Source organism: Rousettus aegyptiacus, unplaced genomic scaffold (assembly GCF_014176215.1).
Source record: "Rousettus aegyptiacus isolate mRouAeg1 unplaced genomic scaffold, mRouAeg1.p scaffold_m13_p_6, whole genome shotgun sequence".
Lineage (NCBI taxonomy): Eukaryota > Metazoa > Chordata > Mammalia > Chiroptera > Pteropodidae > Rousettus > Rousettus aegyptiacus.
The window spans coordinates 54,443,909-54,463,190 of NW_023416309.1; the positions used below are offsets into that span (position 1 = coordinate 54,443,909).

The window sequence follows — 19,282 nt, forward strand, 5'->3', positions numbered from 1 at the left end:
GAGAAACAAACATGCTAATTTATGAAGTCCTGTACAAACTCGCCATCTTCAATTATATGCTACTTTTCTAAAGACGTTAGTAAAAAGAACTGACTTCCTATTTTGGATATCATAGCAATCTATATTTATTTATCTTCTCATCAAATCTCTCAGAAAATAACCTACTTTTCGGGATGTGTAAATGATTATTTTACGGTTAGCCACAGAGTCAAAATGGATTTTATGCACTGAAACAGTTGCTTCGAGTCCCCAAGTTTGTACGCTGACTTATTTAAATTTGAATGTTTTATGGGAGCAAAAAATGTATTTTCTTAGACATAATTAAATTGGTTTTGCCTATTATATTAATAAAACCACACCGCAGTGAGCCGCTGCATGGAGCCCCGGAAGCGAGGCAGGAGGACTGCTACACTTTTCACGAAAAGTTTTTTTGGCTTTTCTTTCTGCCTCTGAGCACAGGAACGCTGGCCACTCACTCGTGTGGAAAACTGCCGTCATGTACAAGGCGAAACCACTTTGGTACTCCACGACAAGAATTAGGCTCCTGCGATATGAAACACTCGGAAACTCTTGGCTCTCCGCCCACCCCCAACTCCACAGACGTCCTTCTTCGCGCCACGTCCCAGGCCCTCGTCGCTCCCACCGCCTCAGCATCTGCCGCATCCTCCTCCTACCGCCGATCGCTCGCGTCAAGCTCCATCGCGCACCCCACCTGGCTCTGCCTACGGTCTCATCATTTCCGAATAAAAACCTCCCACGCGACCCGCCGCCAAAGGGACATTTGGTACCAGGGAGGATTCTGGAATGTCCAGCATCGTGGGGACCGCCCTACTCCTTTGAACCCATTTCCCGTTTGTCCCGAGGTTACTCACTGGCAGCGCTTGCAACTCATGACGCATGAATCAGAGCCCTGAACTCGCCCCCAAAGTTTGCCACGAAATACCTCGGCTTTATTATTATTTTCGCCATCACTCTAGTATATCAATAGTCTTTGGAAACAAATGACATTTTATTTATAGCATCCTGGTTTTAGTAGTGATGTTTCCACTTACAAAGTACAGTGATTCTTGATCCCTGAAAAGATCAAATCCTAGAAAACGTAGCATTCCTGTGCATGTTAACAGTTCTCGAACAGTTGATAACCGAAGATTCATTTGATGAATCCAATTTATGTTAGGATTAGAGACAAGCTGCTTAGAAATTACTCCAAGAAGTTTTTATATTTTATTTTCACATTGAGAACCAGTCAGATTTGCTTCAGCCTCAAAGAGCATGTTCGCTGGTGGCGAGCTGCACTTTTTTTATTTCTAAACAGGAAACGGGTTAAAACACGCAGTTGAGATAAAGACCCTCCCTCGACCCAGCACCTGGAAACCTGTAACAACAACTGACAAAAATACAGAAACTTCTATGCACACATGTACTCACTGCAACACCGTGCAAGCGTGAAAGGCTGGAAATAGACAAATGGCCATCAATAAACGTCCAAAAAACATGATGGTAGTTGTGTGAAGACTACGAGCTACGAAACGAAGGTCTCTCCACGGACTGCTGTGCAGTGACCTCCGAGACATACACAAGGCTGGCACGCTCCCTCTGTGCAAGGAAGAGGTGGAGCTGTGTGCACGTACGTGTGAGTGTATGTGTAAGCGATATGGTATGCAGGACAAACGCACACGTATACACACGCCGACACAAAAGCACACGCAGAAACATCTCACATGCACACACGGATACCACATGAATGTTTACTTGTATTTTAAAACAGAATCGATAGAAGGAAACAAAGTTAATTCCAACACAAATGATTCCGTTCCTTTAAAAACTACTATCAAAAATGAGGGAAATTTGTTCTAAATTAAAAGATGTTTCAGAGCATGTCAACCAAGTGTGACTTATAGACCTTACATGAATCCAGAGTCTAACTATAAAAAGACATTTTTAGGACAAGTAAAGAAAATCAAACATGAACTGGGTATTAGATGTATAATTATTAAATTTGCTGAGAGTGGTTATGGTATTGTAGTTATACGTTTTTGAAAGTTTTTAAATCAGAGAATTCTTTTTCAAAAAAAAAAACACTGTTTTCTTTTTATATGAAGAAATTAGGTCATTTGCCTTACAGAAGTGTCCGAGTGTCATTTTAACATATTCCTTTATCCCTCTTATTTTTTGTGAACTGATTGATTATTGTACCTAGAAGCTGATAGATTCAGGTTCAATTTCATAAGAATATTCCACACGTGGCACCTTATTCTTCTTATCTATTGTCCTTCTGCGGAGAATGCTCCTCTCCCTCTCTGGCCTGACAAATGCTCATCATTGCACACCTGGCTCAGATGTCACCTCTTTCAGAAAAACCTCTGTACCCTGTAGTCCCACACTCTGCTGGCTTTCCATACTAACCCAATACCTGACTCTACCAGCACTGTCTTGCTTACCTGCCTCTCCCCAGTTACACTGTGAACATCCTAGGCACTGGGCGAAGTCTGCAGGAACGGACTCCACAGAGGTCTGAAGCCTACTGGAGGGAGTCCTGGCAAAGTGATCTTTATTTTGCTGGTAAACATATCAGATCCGGTCAGACGTTCCGGCTCAACTATCGCACCTGGTATGCCAGCGGGCACGAAGCCAGAACCTCCAAGGTGGAAGGAAGGAGCACTGTTCAGGAAGAAGCGGGGCTCCCTGAGGACATCAAAGAGCGCTTCCTGCACCTGGCAGGACCCCTAGGACCCGTCAGTGCAATCGTCCAGGGCTTCATGTCTCCATGGGGGACTAACGGAAGCACTTCTACAACGGCAGCGTGTGCACGAATAGCCTGGAAACCGAGTTCGAAATGCAGATTCTGGTTCAGGAGGTCTGAGCGGGGGCCTAAGAGTCTGCATTCAAGACGCTGTTGGTCTGCGCGCCACGCTTTAACCAGCAAGGCTCTGGGAGACCGGACGTCGGCCCTCTCAGGAAACGTGCGGCAGTAACTCCCTCCTTGTAATCATTGCTTTTAAGCTAACGCATTGTCATGAAAAAAAAAGACCACCAAACAAATCAAAACTTTAATTCGTCTGCATCCGTTGGCATCTTTCTTCCAACACACGCCACTGTCCCACTGTAACAACTGTGCAATGTCTTATTCTTCTAAATCTCTCCAGGCTAGCGGTTGGGAAGACGGCAGACTAGGGAAAAGCAGGGTTCGTCTCCTCCCAGGTCCTCAGTGAAATTACAACCAATCTTAAAATAATCAACGTGGAGAAACACCTGAAGTCCAGCTGATCATAACACCTACATCTGATAATATAAAGGAGCCATATTGAAGCCGATGTCTCTCCTCAAGCAAGGGACACAAAAGAAAAAAATAAATAAATGGGGCTACATCAAACTAAAAAGTTTTTGTACAGCAAAGGAAACTATCAACAAAGCAAAAAGAAAACCACTGGGAGGAGGTATTCGCTAATGATACATCTGATAAAAGGTTAATATCCAAAATATATAAAGAACTCATACAACTCAACAACAAACAAACAAACAAACAATCCAATTAAAAAGTGGGCAGAAGACCTGAACAGATACTTCTCCAAATAGGAAATAGAGATGGCTAACAGGCATATGAAAAGATGCTCAAGGTCGCTAACCAACAGAGAAAAGCAAATTAAAACCACAATGAGATATTACCTCACACCTGTCAGAAGGGCTGTCATCAACAAATCAAAAAAACAAGTGATGGGCAGGATGCAGAGAAAAGGGAATGCTCATACATTGTTGGTGGGATTGTAAATTGGTACAGCTGCTATGGAAAACAGTATGGAGGTTTCCCAAAAGATTAAAAATGAATATACCTTTTGACCCAGCAACTGCACCTCTAGATATTTATCTAAAGAAAACCCAAACAGTAATTCGTAAAGATCTATGCACTCCAATATTCAAGACAGCACAATTCACAATAGCCAAGGTATGGAAGCAACCTAAATGCCCATTAACAGATGATTGGATAAACAAACTATGGTCCACATATACAATGGAATATTACTCAGCCATTAAAAAAAAAAAATGAAATCCTACCATTTGCAGCGACTTGGATGGACCTAGAGGTTATTATGCTGAGTGAAATAAATCAGACAGAGAAAGATAAATACCATATGATTTCACTTATATGCAGAATCTAAGGAACAAAAAGAACAAACTAATCAAAAACAGACTCACAAATATAGTGAATAATTTGGTGTCGGACAGAGGGCAGGAGGTTTGGGGGGAGGGGAGAATGAGTTGAAGGGTTAAAAAAAGTACAAATTAGTTGTTGATAGTTGGTCACGGGGATGGGGAGCACGGCATAGGGAATACACTTAGCATTAATATGATGGCTAGGTGGAGGGGCAGGGGAGGGAGGGAGCAATTGGAGGGATCGTTTTATGAACTACATAGATGTCTAACCAATGTACTGTATACTTGAAACTAATTTAAATAAATTAAAAACAAATATCTCCAGTCTAAAAAATATAGGCTCTCGATAAATGCTCATTAAATGATGCTCTATATAATCTCAACATATTTAATTCTTTCTCACTTGCTTCTGGTTAATAGCTTGTTGACTGGTTGGTCCTTCTCATTTGATTATCGATTTCTTGAAGCCAGAGACCCTTCCCTTTGTGCTGTGGCACAAAGGCTGGCATATGGCAACCACTCAGTGGTGTCTGCTGACCGAACCCCATGGCTTACAAGACAAACACGCTACATCTGGGGTCCTGGGCAGATCACTGAAAAAGAACACATCCCTTACTCTGAGGACTTAAAATGCTCTCACATATGACTCATTCTCACAAACACTCAGTAATCCACACTTAGAATAGAAAGTAATATACCCTCCACTTAACAGATAAAAAAACAGCATAAGAAAGTTACGTTACGCTTCTTCATACACAATATCATCAACACAGGAAAACATTTAACAAAAGGTACCTCGGTCTTCCCACATTCATCGGGCGGATCCTGGTGTATGGCCATTTGATACTTGACATATAAAGAAAATGACTGGCTGAAGGACGACTTGAACTCTGGGTCCTCAAAGGAGACAGGTACTAACCTCACCTTCAGAGCAAGGAAAATACAAGCAAATGCTATTGAAATACCTCCACCTGCCGACATGCTTCTGAAGGTGAGGCCAGAGTAAGATCTCCGCAAATCCATTCCAAAGCTCAGCACTGGGACTGTCACCAAATAAATGGACCCTGGACCCTGGACCAGGCCGACAGGCACAGCCTGGAGCACTGACTTGCACTAGCGCTGGTGCGAATTTAACCCAGAAGGAACGAGGCGGTCCGCTTCTCTTTTCCTTTGGTGTTTTCTCTACCCGACTACAGTGGTTTTCTGCATGCCTTGGAGTCAATAGTTATAATTCATTGATATCAATGATAATGCTAATGATAATGGCCACCGTTTAGGTCACCACTACATATAAAGTATTTTAAGCCTTTTCTCCGCCCAAGTTTTCCCTGGGTACTCTGATCTGTAACGTCATGAGCAGCTGAGGGCTTCTGCTGAAGCGCTGTGCTGTCTAGATTTCCAGTTCCTCCCGTCGTGTATGGGCAGCACAGCAAAAGAGTAAGTCAGCTGTTACAGACCCTTTTGACACATGACTTTCGAATGGAGATAAAGCATATTAACCATTGACCAGGCAAAGTATGCCTACCATAAAAAGTAAAAGTTATTTTGCTTTTTTCCTAATATATTTACTTAGAGCTCTATTCATCACTTTTAGATAAATGCATCTGAACGTAGTGACTTTAAGTAAAAATAACTCATTTTGTGTGTTACTTTTCCACTTTGCAATTAGACATGATTGGCACTTAATGTGACCCTAGTAAAATTTGCACTTTCAGAATGTCCTCTGATCCATAGTCCTAACTCTTTGCAGATAGGCTGCAAATTGGATATAAATAAAATGCACCAAAAATAAACCAAAGATTCATACAGTGATATCAAATGGAGGGAAAGTTCCATTTGCACAGAAAAATTACACTTGGCCTGCTGACCTGGCTCACAGTTGGTTTATCAGGTGGCTGCTTGTGGATAACCATCTGGTAACGTTTATAGACCTGGAAGGACTCCAGCATTGTGGCTTTGAACTGAGAACTTGGTGGAGATGATCTCACCACCCTCACCTTCAGAAGGAGTTAAAAACAATTTTCATTAATACATTTATTTATTCCATGGAATATGTATTAATAGTTATTCCCACCCGAAAAGAACCAAAAATATTAACACAAATATTAAAGCATAAACATATATTTTAATATTAAAAAATCAACCCATTCGTAAACAAAGTAATTTCTCCAAATGACACTCATTAAGAAGGCAGAGGATCCTGTCCAAATCCTAAGACTAGTCAGATTCTATGACTGAGTTATGTGAGCTGGGCTCTATCATAAAATGACAGAATACTTATGGCACTTGCGACACAAACACAAATACATACTCTTTAATCTTAGTTGTATGCAACCACCTTCAGTATCTCAGTCAGAAAGACTAATAAGGTGAATATATATTTTTGGACACTATTTCATGTGTCATTTCTAACACTAACCTTACAACTTTTTTTTTTAATAAGCATAAGACAACAAAGTGTTCCTATCTCATAGCATAATTAAGAACGAAAACTCTAAAGTCAGGATTTCCTTTACTCAAATCTTAATGTCACCATCTTGGTTGAGTATATAAACTAACCTCTCTGTGCCTTAGATTACTCTTACATAAAATGAAAACGAGTTAAAAACTGTAATCGCACAGAGTAATGGCTAACACTTAACATTAATTATTTACTAACAGTTAAAATGTGTTAGTAAAATGAAAAAGACAGAAAATCAAATGGAATATAATAAGCACAGAAAACTGGAAACTTTTCGTGTCTGCCTTGAGAAGTAATTCTTCCGTCAAGAAAGAGTGACACCCAGTGGACAAGAAATCCCTATCCATCCTGGGTACCGTTACATCCCAGAGCAAAAGCTTCCTACTGTAGACCTGTGACGGTGGGTATGCCCGGTGCCCTGAAGACATTATTATTTATGATCAAAAAATCAAAAACTCATCAGCTATTTTAAGTAGCATTAACTTTAACTGTGTCCAGGTTAATTTTTAATATCAAGTCGAAGTGTTAAGTGATGTTCTTAAATGATACCAAGCTATCAATTCAAAGGCTGGCCAGTTACTAATCAAGTATGAGAATATGATAAAATCATTATGGCTCATGTTTCAGAAAAGAAATTTATAAATACCAAACAAATACTGAAAAATCTAGACTGAATCTGGAATGTAAGTCAATTTGGGAAAAATAATAGGAATATTCTCAAAGTATTCATATGATGCCCAAATCGGTTTGGGAGAATTAATGAAAGAAGTTTACAGTAGTACAATTTTTTTTTTAGTTAATTTCTACCTGATGGCTTGCATATGTAATACTATCTGCTGCCCTGATCAAAATCAGAATATTAGAACAGAAAAAAACAGTGATTTGCCTAGTATGATCTTTTACTATCTAAACCAAAACTGCCCAAAATGAAATTTAAATAATATTTGTTCTTTTTCACTTTTAACTACTAAATTTCAGTCAAGGGATACCAAAAGCCAGAGTACCTGACACATCATAACATGCTAAAATTGCAATTGTTTTCACGACTTTAGTCAAACTACCCATTTTTTTAATCTTAAAAAAAAGTTTCTCTCAAGTAGCAGTTGACTTAGTATACACAAACGCTACTCCATCCCAGCTCACTTTAACTTTTCATTATTTAAACAGCAACACATCAACGAATTAGTATAACCTCAAATGGAAATATATAAGGTACTCGACAGAAAACAAAAAATAAAACAAACTCAAAATATATATATCATTCAAAATACCTCCAGCTTGTGTGATGCATTCTCTGGTAAAGATTCAAAAATTAAGTCTTCCAGTGACTTGGGCTGGTTGGATCTAGCCTTGGGTGGGAACAAAGACCGTGGTTCGCCCTGACTCTGGAAGCCCTGGAGTTCTCCAGCTGGGTTCTGCTGCATGAGTTTTAACCTTTTCCTTTCTTTCCGGATTTCCTTTGCTTTTCGACATGGAGGCTTACTCAAATCTGCCCCTTTGCCTAAAAAAAAAAAAAAAAAAATTAAATATTAGACCAATCACATTTGGTTTTACAAATGTTTTTTCAAAAGTCTCAAAGATTCTACAGAATAAGTCCAAAGAGTTAGCTCTGGGGTAAGCCAAGTTTCAGAGGACCCTGGCGTGGGGCTCTCAGCTGACCTTAAAATTCTATGTCAGAAACAGGAACTGCCCAAGCACGTAAACGAGCACGGAACTTTTCCGGCAGTTCTCATTGAAAGTCTCTCTCCTTTTAAAAAAACATTCACCTTCTTCTCTGCCTTTGTAAGCAGAAAGAACATCATCGAGTGTGTTCTGTTTCAGGACACGGCTGTCGCCAGCCACATTTCTGGGGGACAGGCTCCTGAAAGCACTGGTGACACGGATGTGTGCTTGGCTTCTGACTGTAAATGAGTTCCAATCCCAGCGCACACTCTGGCGGACTTTATCATGGAAGAACACCCTTACTTAGCTGAAAGTATCTGTGTCTCTCTCCACCTAAGTGCGGAGTCTCATTAGTTAGCTCTACTTAATCACAGGGCTGTCTTAACTAAAAGAGCAAGTATCAAGGCCTTTTAAAATATAAAAATGTTAATATTATAAACCACGCATTTTAGTGAGTACCCTTCAATCTAGTAAGTCATCCTCAAAGAATCTATCCTGAGTAAATTATAAGACATACAGACAAAGAACACAAATGAAAATCTCTAAATGATCTAAATGCCCAATCTTAAAGTAATTACGCAATGTTTAAAATAACTAAAAGAAAATCATACGCTCATTAAAAATGCTTTAGAAATTTTAGGGGATTTGTCATTATACAATGTTAAAAAATAATTCCAATTATGTGTAAATATATACAGTAAAAGTATTTAGAAAAAAACCTAGAAATATACGACGTTAACAGTCAATTTACTTGGGTTTTGAAATAAAGGGGTTTCTTCTCTTTTTGGTAGTCCTCTATTTTCTCTAAATATGCTAACAATGAACATTAGTTTGTAATTTTTTAAAGTTATGAAGGAAATTAAAAATATGATACTTTTAAATTACATATTCAAATTATGTAAAAGTCAGTGTAAAGAAGGTTTACAGGAATAGCAAGTTCAATTTTACAGAGAAGAAAAGTAAGACCTAGAGAGTCAAGGGACTTGCCTGAGACCAAAAACTAGTCAAAAGAAACTACTGACGAGAAAGCGAGTTCAGTAATACTGAGACCACATTACAACTTCGTGAACATGTCTTCCACCTAAAAACACAGTTTACCCACAAAAAAAGACTGAGAGTACGTGCAGCAACCAGGTAACAAAAGGCTGATTTTACCCATTCCTCTGCTGCCTCAAAGAACCCATTTTCTTTGGCTAGGGACTGTGTCTTCTCTCAGATTTGTTCTGGGGCACAAGGACACACAGGGTACGAGCATGCACTCCGCCCCAGACCCGCGAGGTCAGCAGCAGGCTGGCTGGAGGCCTTGGGCAAGTCCCCTCATCCGCATGAGAAAGATAACCAGTTCCACCCACGATGCCCCTGGGAGGATTAAATGAGTTAAGGTGTGTGCAGCTCCGTCTAAGGCCATGCCACCCTGAACAAGCCTGATCCTGTCTGATCTCAAAAGCTAAGCAGGGTCGGGCCTGGTTAGTACTTGGATGAGAGACCGCCTAGAAAGACCGGACACTGTAGGCGTAAAAAACAAAAATAAAAAAATTAAGGGATTGTAAAATGACAAGGTCCTTGCAATCTGTGAGGTGGACCAAGGGTTGCCTTGCCTAAGGAAAAAATAATAGATACGTGCAGCTCATAAAATAGTACCTACCCTGCAACTAGGGCTACCTGCTATTATCAGCTATTATGTGTGTCACCAATACCTAAAATAATGTTCTACCTACATAGGCATTCCATCACTGGCAATGACCGAAAAGGCCCCGCATTTCCTACAGTTATTCAAAATTACAGTCCCTAGCAAAGTTTTAAAATTATGAATTATGAAACTATCTAGAGTGAACTAAGAAACAAAATTTCAGTATTTTTACGAAAGACCGCCTATGTTATCTTTACGTCAATTCATTCATTGGACAAAACGATCCTTATCACGGCTGCTTTCCTCTACTTTTATGTGCTATCGAGTCACTCACTACAGTGGATAGCAAATGAGGACTTCTGCTTTTTTAGATATGGATCTTCCCAGATCAATAAAGTCCTCCAGCTGGATGTAAACGGATCAACAACATAAAATCAGCACATCATACCAACCCTGTATCCAGGGATTCAAACCACTCAAGAATCCTCCATTAGTCCCATCTGTTTGGAACAGAGGTCACTTGATCCATACAGCTTCTAATTAAGTCCAAGGGAATATGCTTTTAATATTTTTAAAAATAAAATGGAAATGCAGGTTTCCAGAGAAAACCTAAATTGGCCCTATATGTTTTTTAGAAAAGGTTTCACAGTCTTAGAGATATTGGAAAAACCCCCAAAATGCAATGTTTCAGTAATGACACTGCCGGAGGTAAGGCTGGTGGTCACTCTAAGACCGCGTGCAAGGTAGGGTAAAGCCGGTGGGTAGCCGTGATGCTCTCATCTAACCCTGCCACCCCCAAAGTCCTAGAGAGCCAGGTTTCTCAATGTGGAAGAAAGATGATACAAGTGTGAGAGAAACCGACAAAAAAAAAAGGTAAAAATACTGTGGTACTGAATTTAAATTGGATGTATCAATGTGACCTCAAGATCCCTTAAGCCTGCTCACTGGAAAGGCCTAGAAAACAACGACCAAGCCAGTAGCGACGACAGCGTCTAGACTCATCTGTGATCTCCAAATACCATTTCCCACTCAAACCAACCAGGACTCCTTGGAGAAATGGCTGGACGAGATGATCCAGGAGCATCGTGTCACACCTGATAGCAAGGACACAGTGAAGACAGCCAAGACCGCACCAACAGGGCTCAGAAGCCAACTAAGGGAAGCTCTCACGGGAGCAAAGGATTATAACACAGTGAATGTGTTTAGATCCATGAATTCACAATGACACTCCCTCAAAAATGAACTGAACTGGCCGCTGCAAGATGTTACTTTGAAGAATGAAAAATAAAAGAATTTGTCCCGCCTCAAGCAGATGAGGGGACAGTTCTCTTTGCAGAAGGATTCCAGCTGTAAATGAAGAATGAATGATAGACTATCTAATGAATTTAATGCCTTGAGCATCCATGGCTACTAACACTAACAAGAAGAGAGGAACCCAGACATTAACTGTCTCCTGAAAGAACACCCACCACTCGAGAAGTAACCTTACCCATCCCCAAATAAACACTTTGAACCCAAATCTGATTAAGGTTTATTCCCCTCCAGAAAGTGAAACAGCAATTAAATGCTGAACTCTGATCAAGGCTTGAAAGTAACCACCAATTCACGGGCGGGCGGGGAACGTGCAAAGCCGCACTGCGGACGTTTCTGGTCAGACGCACAGAGCAGAGCCAGCAAACCCACAGGCTGCCCGGTTTCTCTAACGAATGAGCTGCAATGAAAACGCGGGAGCAGCAAGCACATGGTTAAATATTAGAGATTTAAACACTGAATATTCAGTGGCATTAAGAAATTTTATTCGGGGGTAACGACAGTATTATGGACGTAATTTGTAAAGTTATCTTTCAGAGGTACGTTCTGAAATACAGGATGATGTAACATCTGGAAAACGCGTCAACACCGGGCAGGGGAACTAGCTAGGAGAAGAGATGAAACGAGATGGTCATCAGGAGTCGACTATTGTTTCAAATGCACGGAAGCTCATGATGATGTTTAGTCTATATTTTCTATTTGAAATTCTCCAAAATGGCTTTCTAAATCTGATACGCCGTAATTTCTATAATAAAAAAATTAAAAATAAAAAAACTGATTCTATTGACTAAGACACTAAAAGATGAAAGAAATTAGCTAAATCATTCAAAATATTTGATTAGACTATTCGTGTTGGGATGAAATCTAAGACCAACATCAATGTAAACGCCACGGAAGCTTTACATTAAAAAAAAAAAAGCATACAGAAAGCTTTCTGCACTGTGACACACATAACGCATGACAACAGAACCTAAAATAGGCCTAAAATCTCTCCCTTGGATCATTTTGTATAAATAAAGAATTCAAAAATTGAAACATAAAAACCACCCAAACTGACATCCTGTAAAATAATTTTTAAAAGAATCATAAACACACACATGCATGTGCACATACACATGTAATAAACCCGCTTACCACCGAATAAAATTTTTAAACCTAATTCTTTTAGAAGTAAATATATTTTAAAATCTTACCTTATTAAAGGTGAAGTTAAATATCAGAATCGGAACATTTTTAAACTAAAATTTATTTTGACTATAAAAATGTTTAGCATATCTTTTCACTAACAAAAATTTGGTTCTCAAATCTTTTGGGCCCTAAAGTTTTAGGAAAAAATGGAACTCTGTTAAAATATCTGTATTTGGGGATAATAAGGCTATTATTTCAGGCTTTTTAAATCCATCTAAATCCAGAGAATAAGTTGTATAAAACAGGAATCCATTTTACAGATCTTATGAGTAATTCGTTTTTTGTAGCTGATGAGAGGGTCCAGGGCTAATGTCCCAAGCACAAAGAAAATCACTTAAGATGACTCTAGTAACAAACTTTCACTACCTGGCTTAGGAACTGTAAGTACTCCAAGTGAGTGTGATGGTTCACCAGAGCCCAACTTCGCTTCTATATTTTGTGACTGAATTAATTCATTAGATTCTGCTTTCTTTGAGCTTTTCCCTTTCTTCCTCTCTTCACTCTTTAAGCTCTCTTTGAGGTCATCACTGAGCGTTTTCAGGTCACACTGTATATCCAATTTATTGATTAACGCAACATCACCAGCAACAGCGTCCTCCATGGTAGGCTCCATAGGCTCATCTACAAATCAGAAAAAAATCGAAGTCCATCAGCCAGACCATCTCACATAATTAAGAAAAAAAAAATGCCCCTTTAATACAGTGTGACAGAAACCACTGTGTGTTCACCAAATCTATTCTCCTGTGTCCCAACGTGACGGAGCTGCACTTCAGACGGCGGCACCTAAGCCGGGGCATGCACTGCCAGGCCCTGTGCAAGTCCCATCCACGCTCCTGCCCATGAAACATAACCACGACGAGACGCCCGATTTTGCCTCACTTGTTTTAAAGGAAATCTGTGACTCTGAACTTCCACCCTTCCCCCCTCCCCGCAAGTGGCTGGATCCCGTGTTGAGCAGAGTCCCGGAACGGCGGGGAGGGGAAGCAGAGCTGCGGGCCAACCTGGAACACCCCCAGTGGACTGCTGTGTGAGGAGAGAGACGGACTTCTGTCACTGGTTTAGTCCGTGCACTTTAGTGTCCCTTTGTTCAAGCTGTTTGGCCTACGACAAGTCAAATAAAGGACCAAACATAAAAGCTACATAAAAAGACAGACAACCACAAATTTATGAATGGACAGTAGCCTCAAAGCTTAACAGAATATTAATTTTTGAAACTCCAAACATGATTTCGGCTACTGAAAAGAAGTTTAAATTAACTAACCAACAAACGCTACTTAAGCTTTAAGGTTATATATAAATAAAATGCTGATACTCTCAATGTTCCAACTGTCCCTGAGCCTCTATGACCCAGGCCTCCTTATTGTCCCAGCTCGGCCAAGTCTGCTCCAAGTCATCTTGAGCCCTGGTCTGTTAAGGACAGGGCATGAGGGCACTGTCTTGCTGGCTCCTGTCTCTCCAGTGCTAGAACAGGGCCTGGGCCATTGCAGGCATTCGAAACACACATGGGGAAGGAGATAACGAGCTCGGACTAGGGTGGGAGGCTCCCGGGGTTAAGCACTGCCTACGGCAGAAGCGCGCAGAACCAAAGAACGGACGGCATTCCCGGCTTTATGCTCAGATATTAGGCACTGCCCGTAAGCTTTTTTAAAAAGCAGCAATACTAAAAAAAAGTGAAAATTGCGAATTATCTGTAACTAAAGCTCATTAAATGTTAGTAATTATCTCTTAGGAAATTCACTTACAATTCAAAATTTATCAGGCGTGTAAGAAACTGCAGCTCGAGCAACATAATTTACTCAAGTAGGTGCTACTCTCAAACACAGAAACTCTGAACTTTACTCAGTAGTAAAAGTGATTGTGTAATCACGTGTAAATTACATGTAAGTATCTTTGTCCCCAGAGACAATACCACTTTCTGTTTACTTCTTAAGGATATTGTTAGGATCAAGTAAGGTGAGAGTTACCAAAGCACTATGAAAACTAATATTTCAATAAACGTCAGGACATCACATCTTTAAAACGATCCTTAATCTTCTCCCCAAGCTAGACCCTCCCTGGCATACGTTCCCCACATCCTTGATTTGGGGCCAACAAATCAAGGTGACAGCAGCTGCAGTTCCAACGGTAATCACCATCATCATAGTCACAGGGTTTGGCTGTAGTAAGGACTCCTTCCCCCTACCTAACTTAAAAAATGACTGAAAGTGAGAACTTGGAAAGATACTTCATTTTAAAGTAGTTTTTAGACCTCCCCGTCTCATCTTACCCTCACAATTTCCTCTGGAAATTTCCCCTTTAGCCAGAAATTTCAACATTTTTTTCAGAACCTTCTTATGAGATTTTGATGGCTGGAACTGTAAAGGTCGGCACCTAGGAAAACAAAATAAATAATAAATGAACTCAAACTTTGAAGAAGTAAAATCAGCTACGGGTAGTATTCACTACAATGAGGCAAAGCTCATGCCTGGGATTTCTGGAAAAGACAGAGTTTAATGTAGCCTCTAACCCAACCCAAATCTTACAAAAACTACAGTTAAGGGATTAAAAAAGATGAAGAAAAAGAAAAAGACATGAACCACTAGAAAAAAGAGAGTGGGAGAAATGTTGGAAGCTGGAAAGCAGATGTACAAGTGGTAATTGACTCACCAACCAAAGTTGAATCCTAAACCGACAGTGAGAAAAGCCAAATATATTCAATTTTCTCTATATGACCCCTAAAAGTCTGAGAGACTGGCGATACCTGACATCTGAGGAGATATGCAAGAAGGGAGTCTAAAAATAAGAGGATTCCCTAAAAGTTTTGGAAGTAGATGTCAGCCTCCCGACTCTGCAAAGATGACGCCCTATACAACCCAGCAGAAAACTGCATTTTTAGGAATAAGTAAAAAATAGAGCTTCTCACATGAGGGATACAAGCACCGTTGAAAGTAATGGAACTATACTGGAAACAGGAAGCTTAAGTAAAAGTCTACACACTGAATGTTGACACCTCAAACCCACTTCCCCTGCTTACCCCAGAATACCCACAGACACCTTCTCTCCAGAATGTAATCAGACCTAAAAATACTGACATGAGAGATTCCCCCAACAGACAGTCCAGCCAGATCGCCCTACTCAAAAGCCACAGTAAGCAAGACCTGCCTGAGTACACAGAATCTCCAATGGGAAACTGGAAAGTTAGAATCATCAAGCACTTGAGGAGGGTCTATTACAGGGATGGGCGCCAAAAAAAACTGAAGTAACCTGGAGGATGGATAAAGAGAATGCGAGAAGAAGAGAACCTAAAAAAAATAGTCATAAAAATATCCTGAGAGCGCTCTTATTTCTCTTGAGCTATTACAGCCATACAACAGCATGTTACAAAAAAGAAAAAGGGAAAACGGTCTAAGCACAGAAACCCTCAGAAGTAAAAATAGAATAAAAAATTAAATAGATGACTTAGAAAATAAAGTTGAGAAAATTGCCCAAAAGAGTCAGCAAAAAGAGATGAAAAACTGAAAAGAACCAGAGGACCAGTCTAAAAGGTCCAACATCTGAATAAAAACATAGACAGGAAAAGATCTACAAAATAATACAAAAAAAAATTCCTGAACTGAAGGCTACAATGGGAGGAGCTCACAGATAAGAAGGGCCCCTCAAGTCTATATGCAATGAATGAAAACAGACACCCCACCAAACATATTGTGAAATATCAGAACACTAAAGACAAAAAAAAAAAAAAAACTTTCAAAGAGAAAACACGTTTAGACAACAGATCTAAAATCAGAATATCACTGGACTTCTCAGCAGCAATAGGACAACAATGGAGCAAAGCCTTCGAAATCCTAAATGAAAATTATTTCCAATCTACACTTGTATACTCAGGCAAACAAACTGAAAGTTTGAGTAGCGAGTTAAAACATTTTCAGACATACAAAGTCTCGAAGTTTACCTCTCATGCACTTTTTCTCAGGAAGCTATTAGAAGATGTTCTTCACTAAAAGGAAGGAATAATTTAGAAAAAGACAGAGAAGACAGGAGGCAGGGATCCAGCCCGAGAGACAAAGAGAAACCTCAAGATGACAGTAAAGAGATCCCAGGATGACAGTGATGCGTCAGGTGCCCCCTCTCTCGTTCGGTTTTGTTACAAAGAGGGTCTATTAACTTTCATCAAATCGTCAAAACAGTCTGCAATCCAAAAACAAATTAAGATCAACTAAAGCAGATAGCTGTGAGGACCAGTCAAAAAATGATGAATACAACTGTGCCTGCCTTTTTTTATTTAGAGCAGCGGTCCCCAATCTTTCTGGCACCAGGGACCAGTGCTCCTATGAGGTTCTAAAGCCTGATGACCTGAGGTGGAGCTGAGGCGGTGATGCTGGCGCTGGGGAGCGGCTGCAGATACAGGTGAAGCTTTACTCGCTCACCCACCATTCGCCTCCTACTGTGCGGCCTGGTTCCCAACAGGCCAAGAACCAGTACTGTTCTGTGACCCGGGGGTCTGGGACCCCGATTTAGAGTATATATACACACTGAAACTGAAGACGAGTGCTTCACAATTATCATTAAACTTTGCCTATTTTCTCCTAGAAGAAAGGGAGAAGGGGAGAGGAGGGAGAGGGCCATTCTAACCAAAGAAGGGAAAAATCCTTCTGTGTTAGGGTGGGGTGAAGGAAGCAGAGGGCAAACCCAAAAAAATTATGAAAAATTAATCAAATGCTTTGTAGGAAAAGACGTTTTAATTTTTCAAATGAAGAAAACTACTCTGAATATACACGTCAGGTCGCATTTTGGCCCTCCTCCTCCTCTTTCTACAGCAGGGTCTCTGACCCCTGGGCTGCGGACCGGTACCTGTATGTGGCCTCTTAGGAACTGGGCCGCAGAGCAGGAGGTAAGCAGCAAGTGAGTGAAGCTTCATCAGTACTTGAAGCCGCTCCCCAGCACCAGCACCACCTCCTCAGCTCCAACTCAGTTCGGGCGTTAAGAGTCTCAGGAGCACGGGTCCCTGGTGCCAGAAAGGCTGGGGACGGCTGTTCTACAGGATCCTATAGCATTATTTGAACGTTAAGCACTGTGCCAAGTAACATGATAGAACACGGAAAGCCCTAAGCTAAAACCTATAAAAATTTTATATCTAAAAGTAATGCACTTCCCAATATTTGATGGTATCACTGACTAGATTGCCAAATAAAGGTATTTTTTTAATATCGTATTCATATATGGACCAATTAAACATTACTAAAAGCTACTGATTGACATGTGAATATAACATCAGTATGGAAAAAAACATAATTCATTTGCTTTTCCTTATAAAGAATGTCTATGAATGAAAATGAACATTTAAAAAAGCAAGATTCCACTAAAAAATTATATACGATCTTCATATTATAGATCCTCTATCCAGATTCTTACCTTATTGTGTACTGAGGACAACACGTTTGATTCATGACAGGTTTGTACACATATTTCCCGCTTCTAAAATTATAAAATAATTTTGTTAATTTCTTACACATTTCTCGTATGTACCAAAGTAGATGAGTATAGATAGGCGCACAAACTTAATTAGGGTAAAAATCCAATCAATAGTTTAAAAACACATTTAGATTTACTCTTCCTAAGCCAAATAATCTTGCAACGTGGGGACACCCAGGACCAGAGGCCAGCTTTTCCTTTGCTACACCTGCACCTACACACCCCGAGGTTAATCGCCTCATCTGAGATCTCTTTCACGCATGACCGACCACCAACCCTGACGCCCCTGGTGAGCAGAGGAAACCGCCTAGGATGCTGTGTGATGATACATGCTGCTGTGACATCCTCGCGTGGGGGTTCCAAATGCGCCAGCACAAAGTACCCCCAAACCAACTGCGCTTTCTGGGTCTCCGTTAATGGCAGAACCATGACAGGGGCTGAATTTTGTCCCCCTGAATTCATATGTTGAAGTCCTAACAGACAGCACCTCAAAATGTGGCTTTATTCGGAGATAAGGCCTTGAAAGGGGTGCTTGAGTTAAAATGAAGCTGTTAGGATGAGCCCTAATCCAATCCGTCCGGTGTCCTTAAAAGAAAATTGGACAAAGAGACACGAGGTGCCAGGGATGTGCACACAAAGAGAAAGGACTATGTGAGGACGCGGCAAGAAGGCAGCCACATGCAAGCCCAAGAGTGAGGCCTCGGAATAAACCGAAGCTGTGGAAACCTTGATTTTGGGCTTCCAGTCCCCAGGACTATGAGGAAACAAATTTTTGCTGTTTAGGCTGTCCTATCTGCGGTATTTTGTTAGGGCAGCCCCAACGATCACACGCGAGTTCAGTTCCCAAGCCAGGAACCTGGAGGTCATCTCAGACTCCTTCCACTAATGCACCTCTATCCCGTCAGCAAGCTTTCTCCCTCTAAAACATATCTTACATCTGTCCCCTCATATCTATTGCCTTGCTATTGACAGAGACAGCAGTCCTCACCATCCCTGGAACAGGTCTTCTTGCCTCCAGGATCACCTCCTCAAACACCTCTCTGCCATGTCAATGGTCATTTCCAAAACAAGAATTCCATCACACTCCTCTGTCGTAAAAGCCTTGGGCGATTCCCCACTAACTTTAACAAGGTTCCTTACTATGGCATATGAATTCCTTCAACATCTGTCCTATATCTGCTTTTTTGGGACTCATTACTAAGTTCAAGTAAAGTTGTGAAGCTTCATTTGCTGTGCTCAATCCTACATCTCCTGGGGACTACTGGCCCAGGGCGCTTAACACTGCTTGCATTCACGTAAGAAACGTCACCTAGTAAGTCCTTTAAAATCATCCACGTAAAAGTAACTATCAAAAAACTTAGTCATCGAAGGCAATGTGTGGACTTCACTGGAATCCAGATTAATATAAACTAATTATTAAATAAAAG

At 40.6% G+C, this 19,282-nt stretch overlaps 1 protein-coding gene and 1 pseudogene across 7 annotated transcripts in view; one reads left to right on the forward strand and one right to left on the reverse strand.

Annotated features, from left to right (window-relative positions):
- The window catches only part of ATE1 (arginyltransferase 1), a 120,614-nt gene that overhangs the window by 97,535 nt on the left and 3,797 nt on the right, over window positions 1–19,282 (reverse strand). For 5 of the 7 annotated variants that reach the window (XM_016149090.2, XM_036223640.1, XM_016149088.2 and 2 more), the window contains exons 3-7: window positions 17,796–17,858; window positions 14,671–14,774; window positions 12,771–13,025; window positions 7,885–8,114; window positions 6,021–6,149 (exon numbers count right to left, since the gene is read on the reverse strand). In XM_016149090.2, the coding sequence (XP_016004576.1) occupies window positions 6,021–6,149; window positions 7,885–8,114; window positions 12,771–13,025; window positions 14,671–14,774; window positions 17,796–17,858 (781 nt within the window). Of the gene's footprint in view, window positions 1–4,947; window positions 5,077–6,020; window positions 6,150–7,884; window positions 8,115–12,770; window positions 13,026–14,670; window positions 14,775–17,795; window positions 17,859–19,282 lie in introns of all 7 variants that reach the window. The other 2 variants (XM_016149091.2, XM_016149089.2) reach the window with 1 other exon arrangement.
- LOC118604277 lies at window positions 9,672–9,790 on the forward strand (annotated as a pseudogene).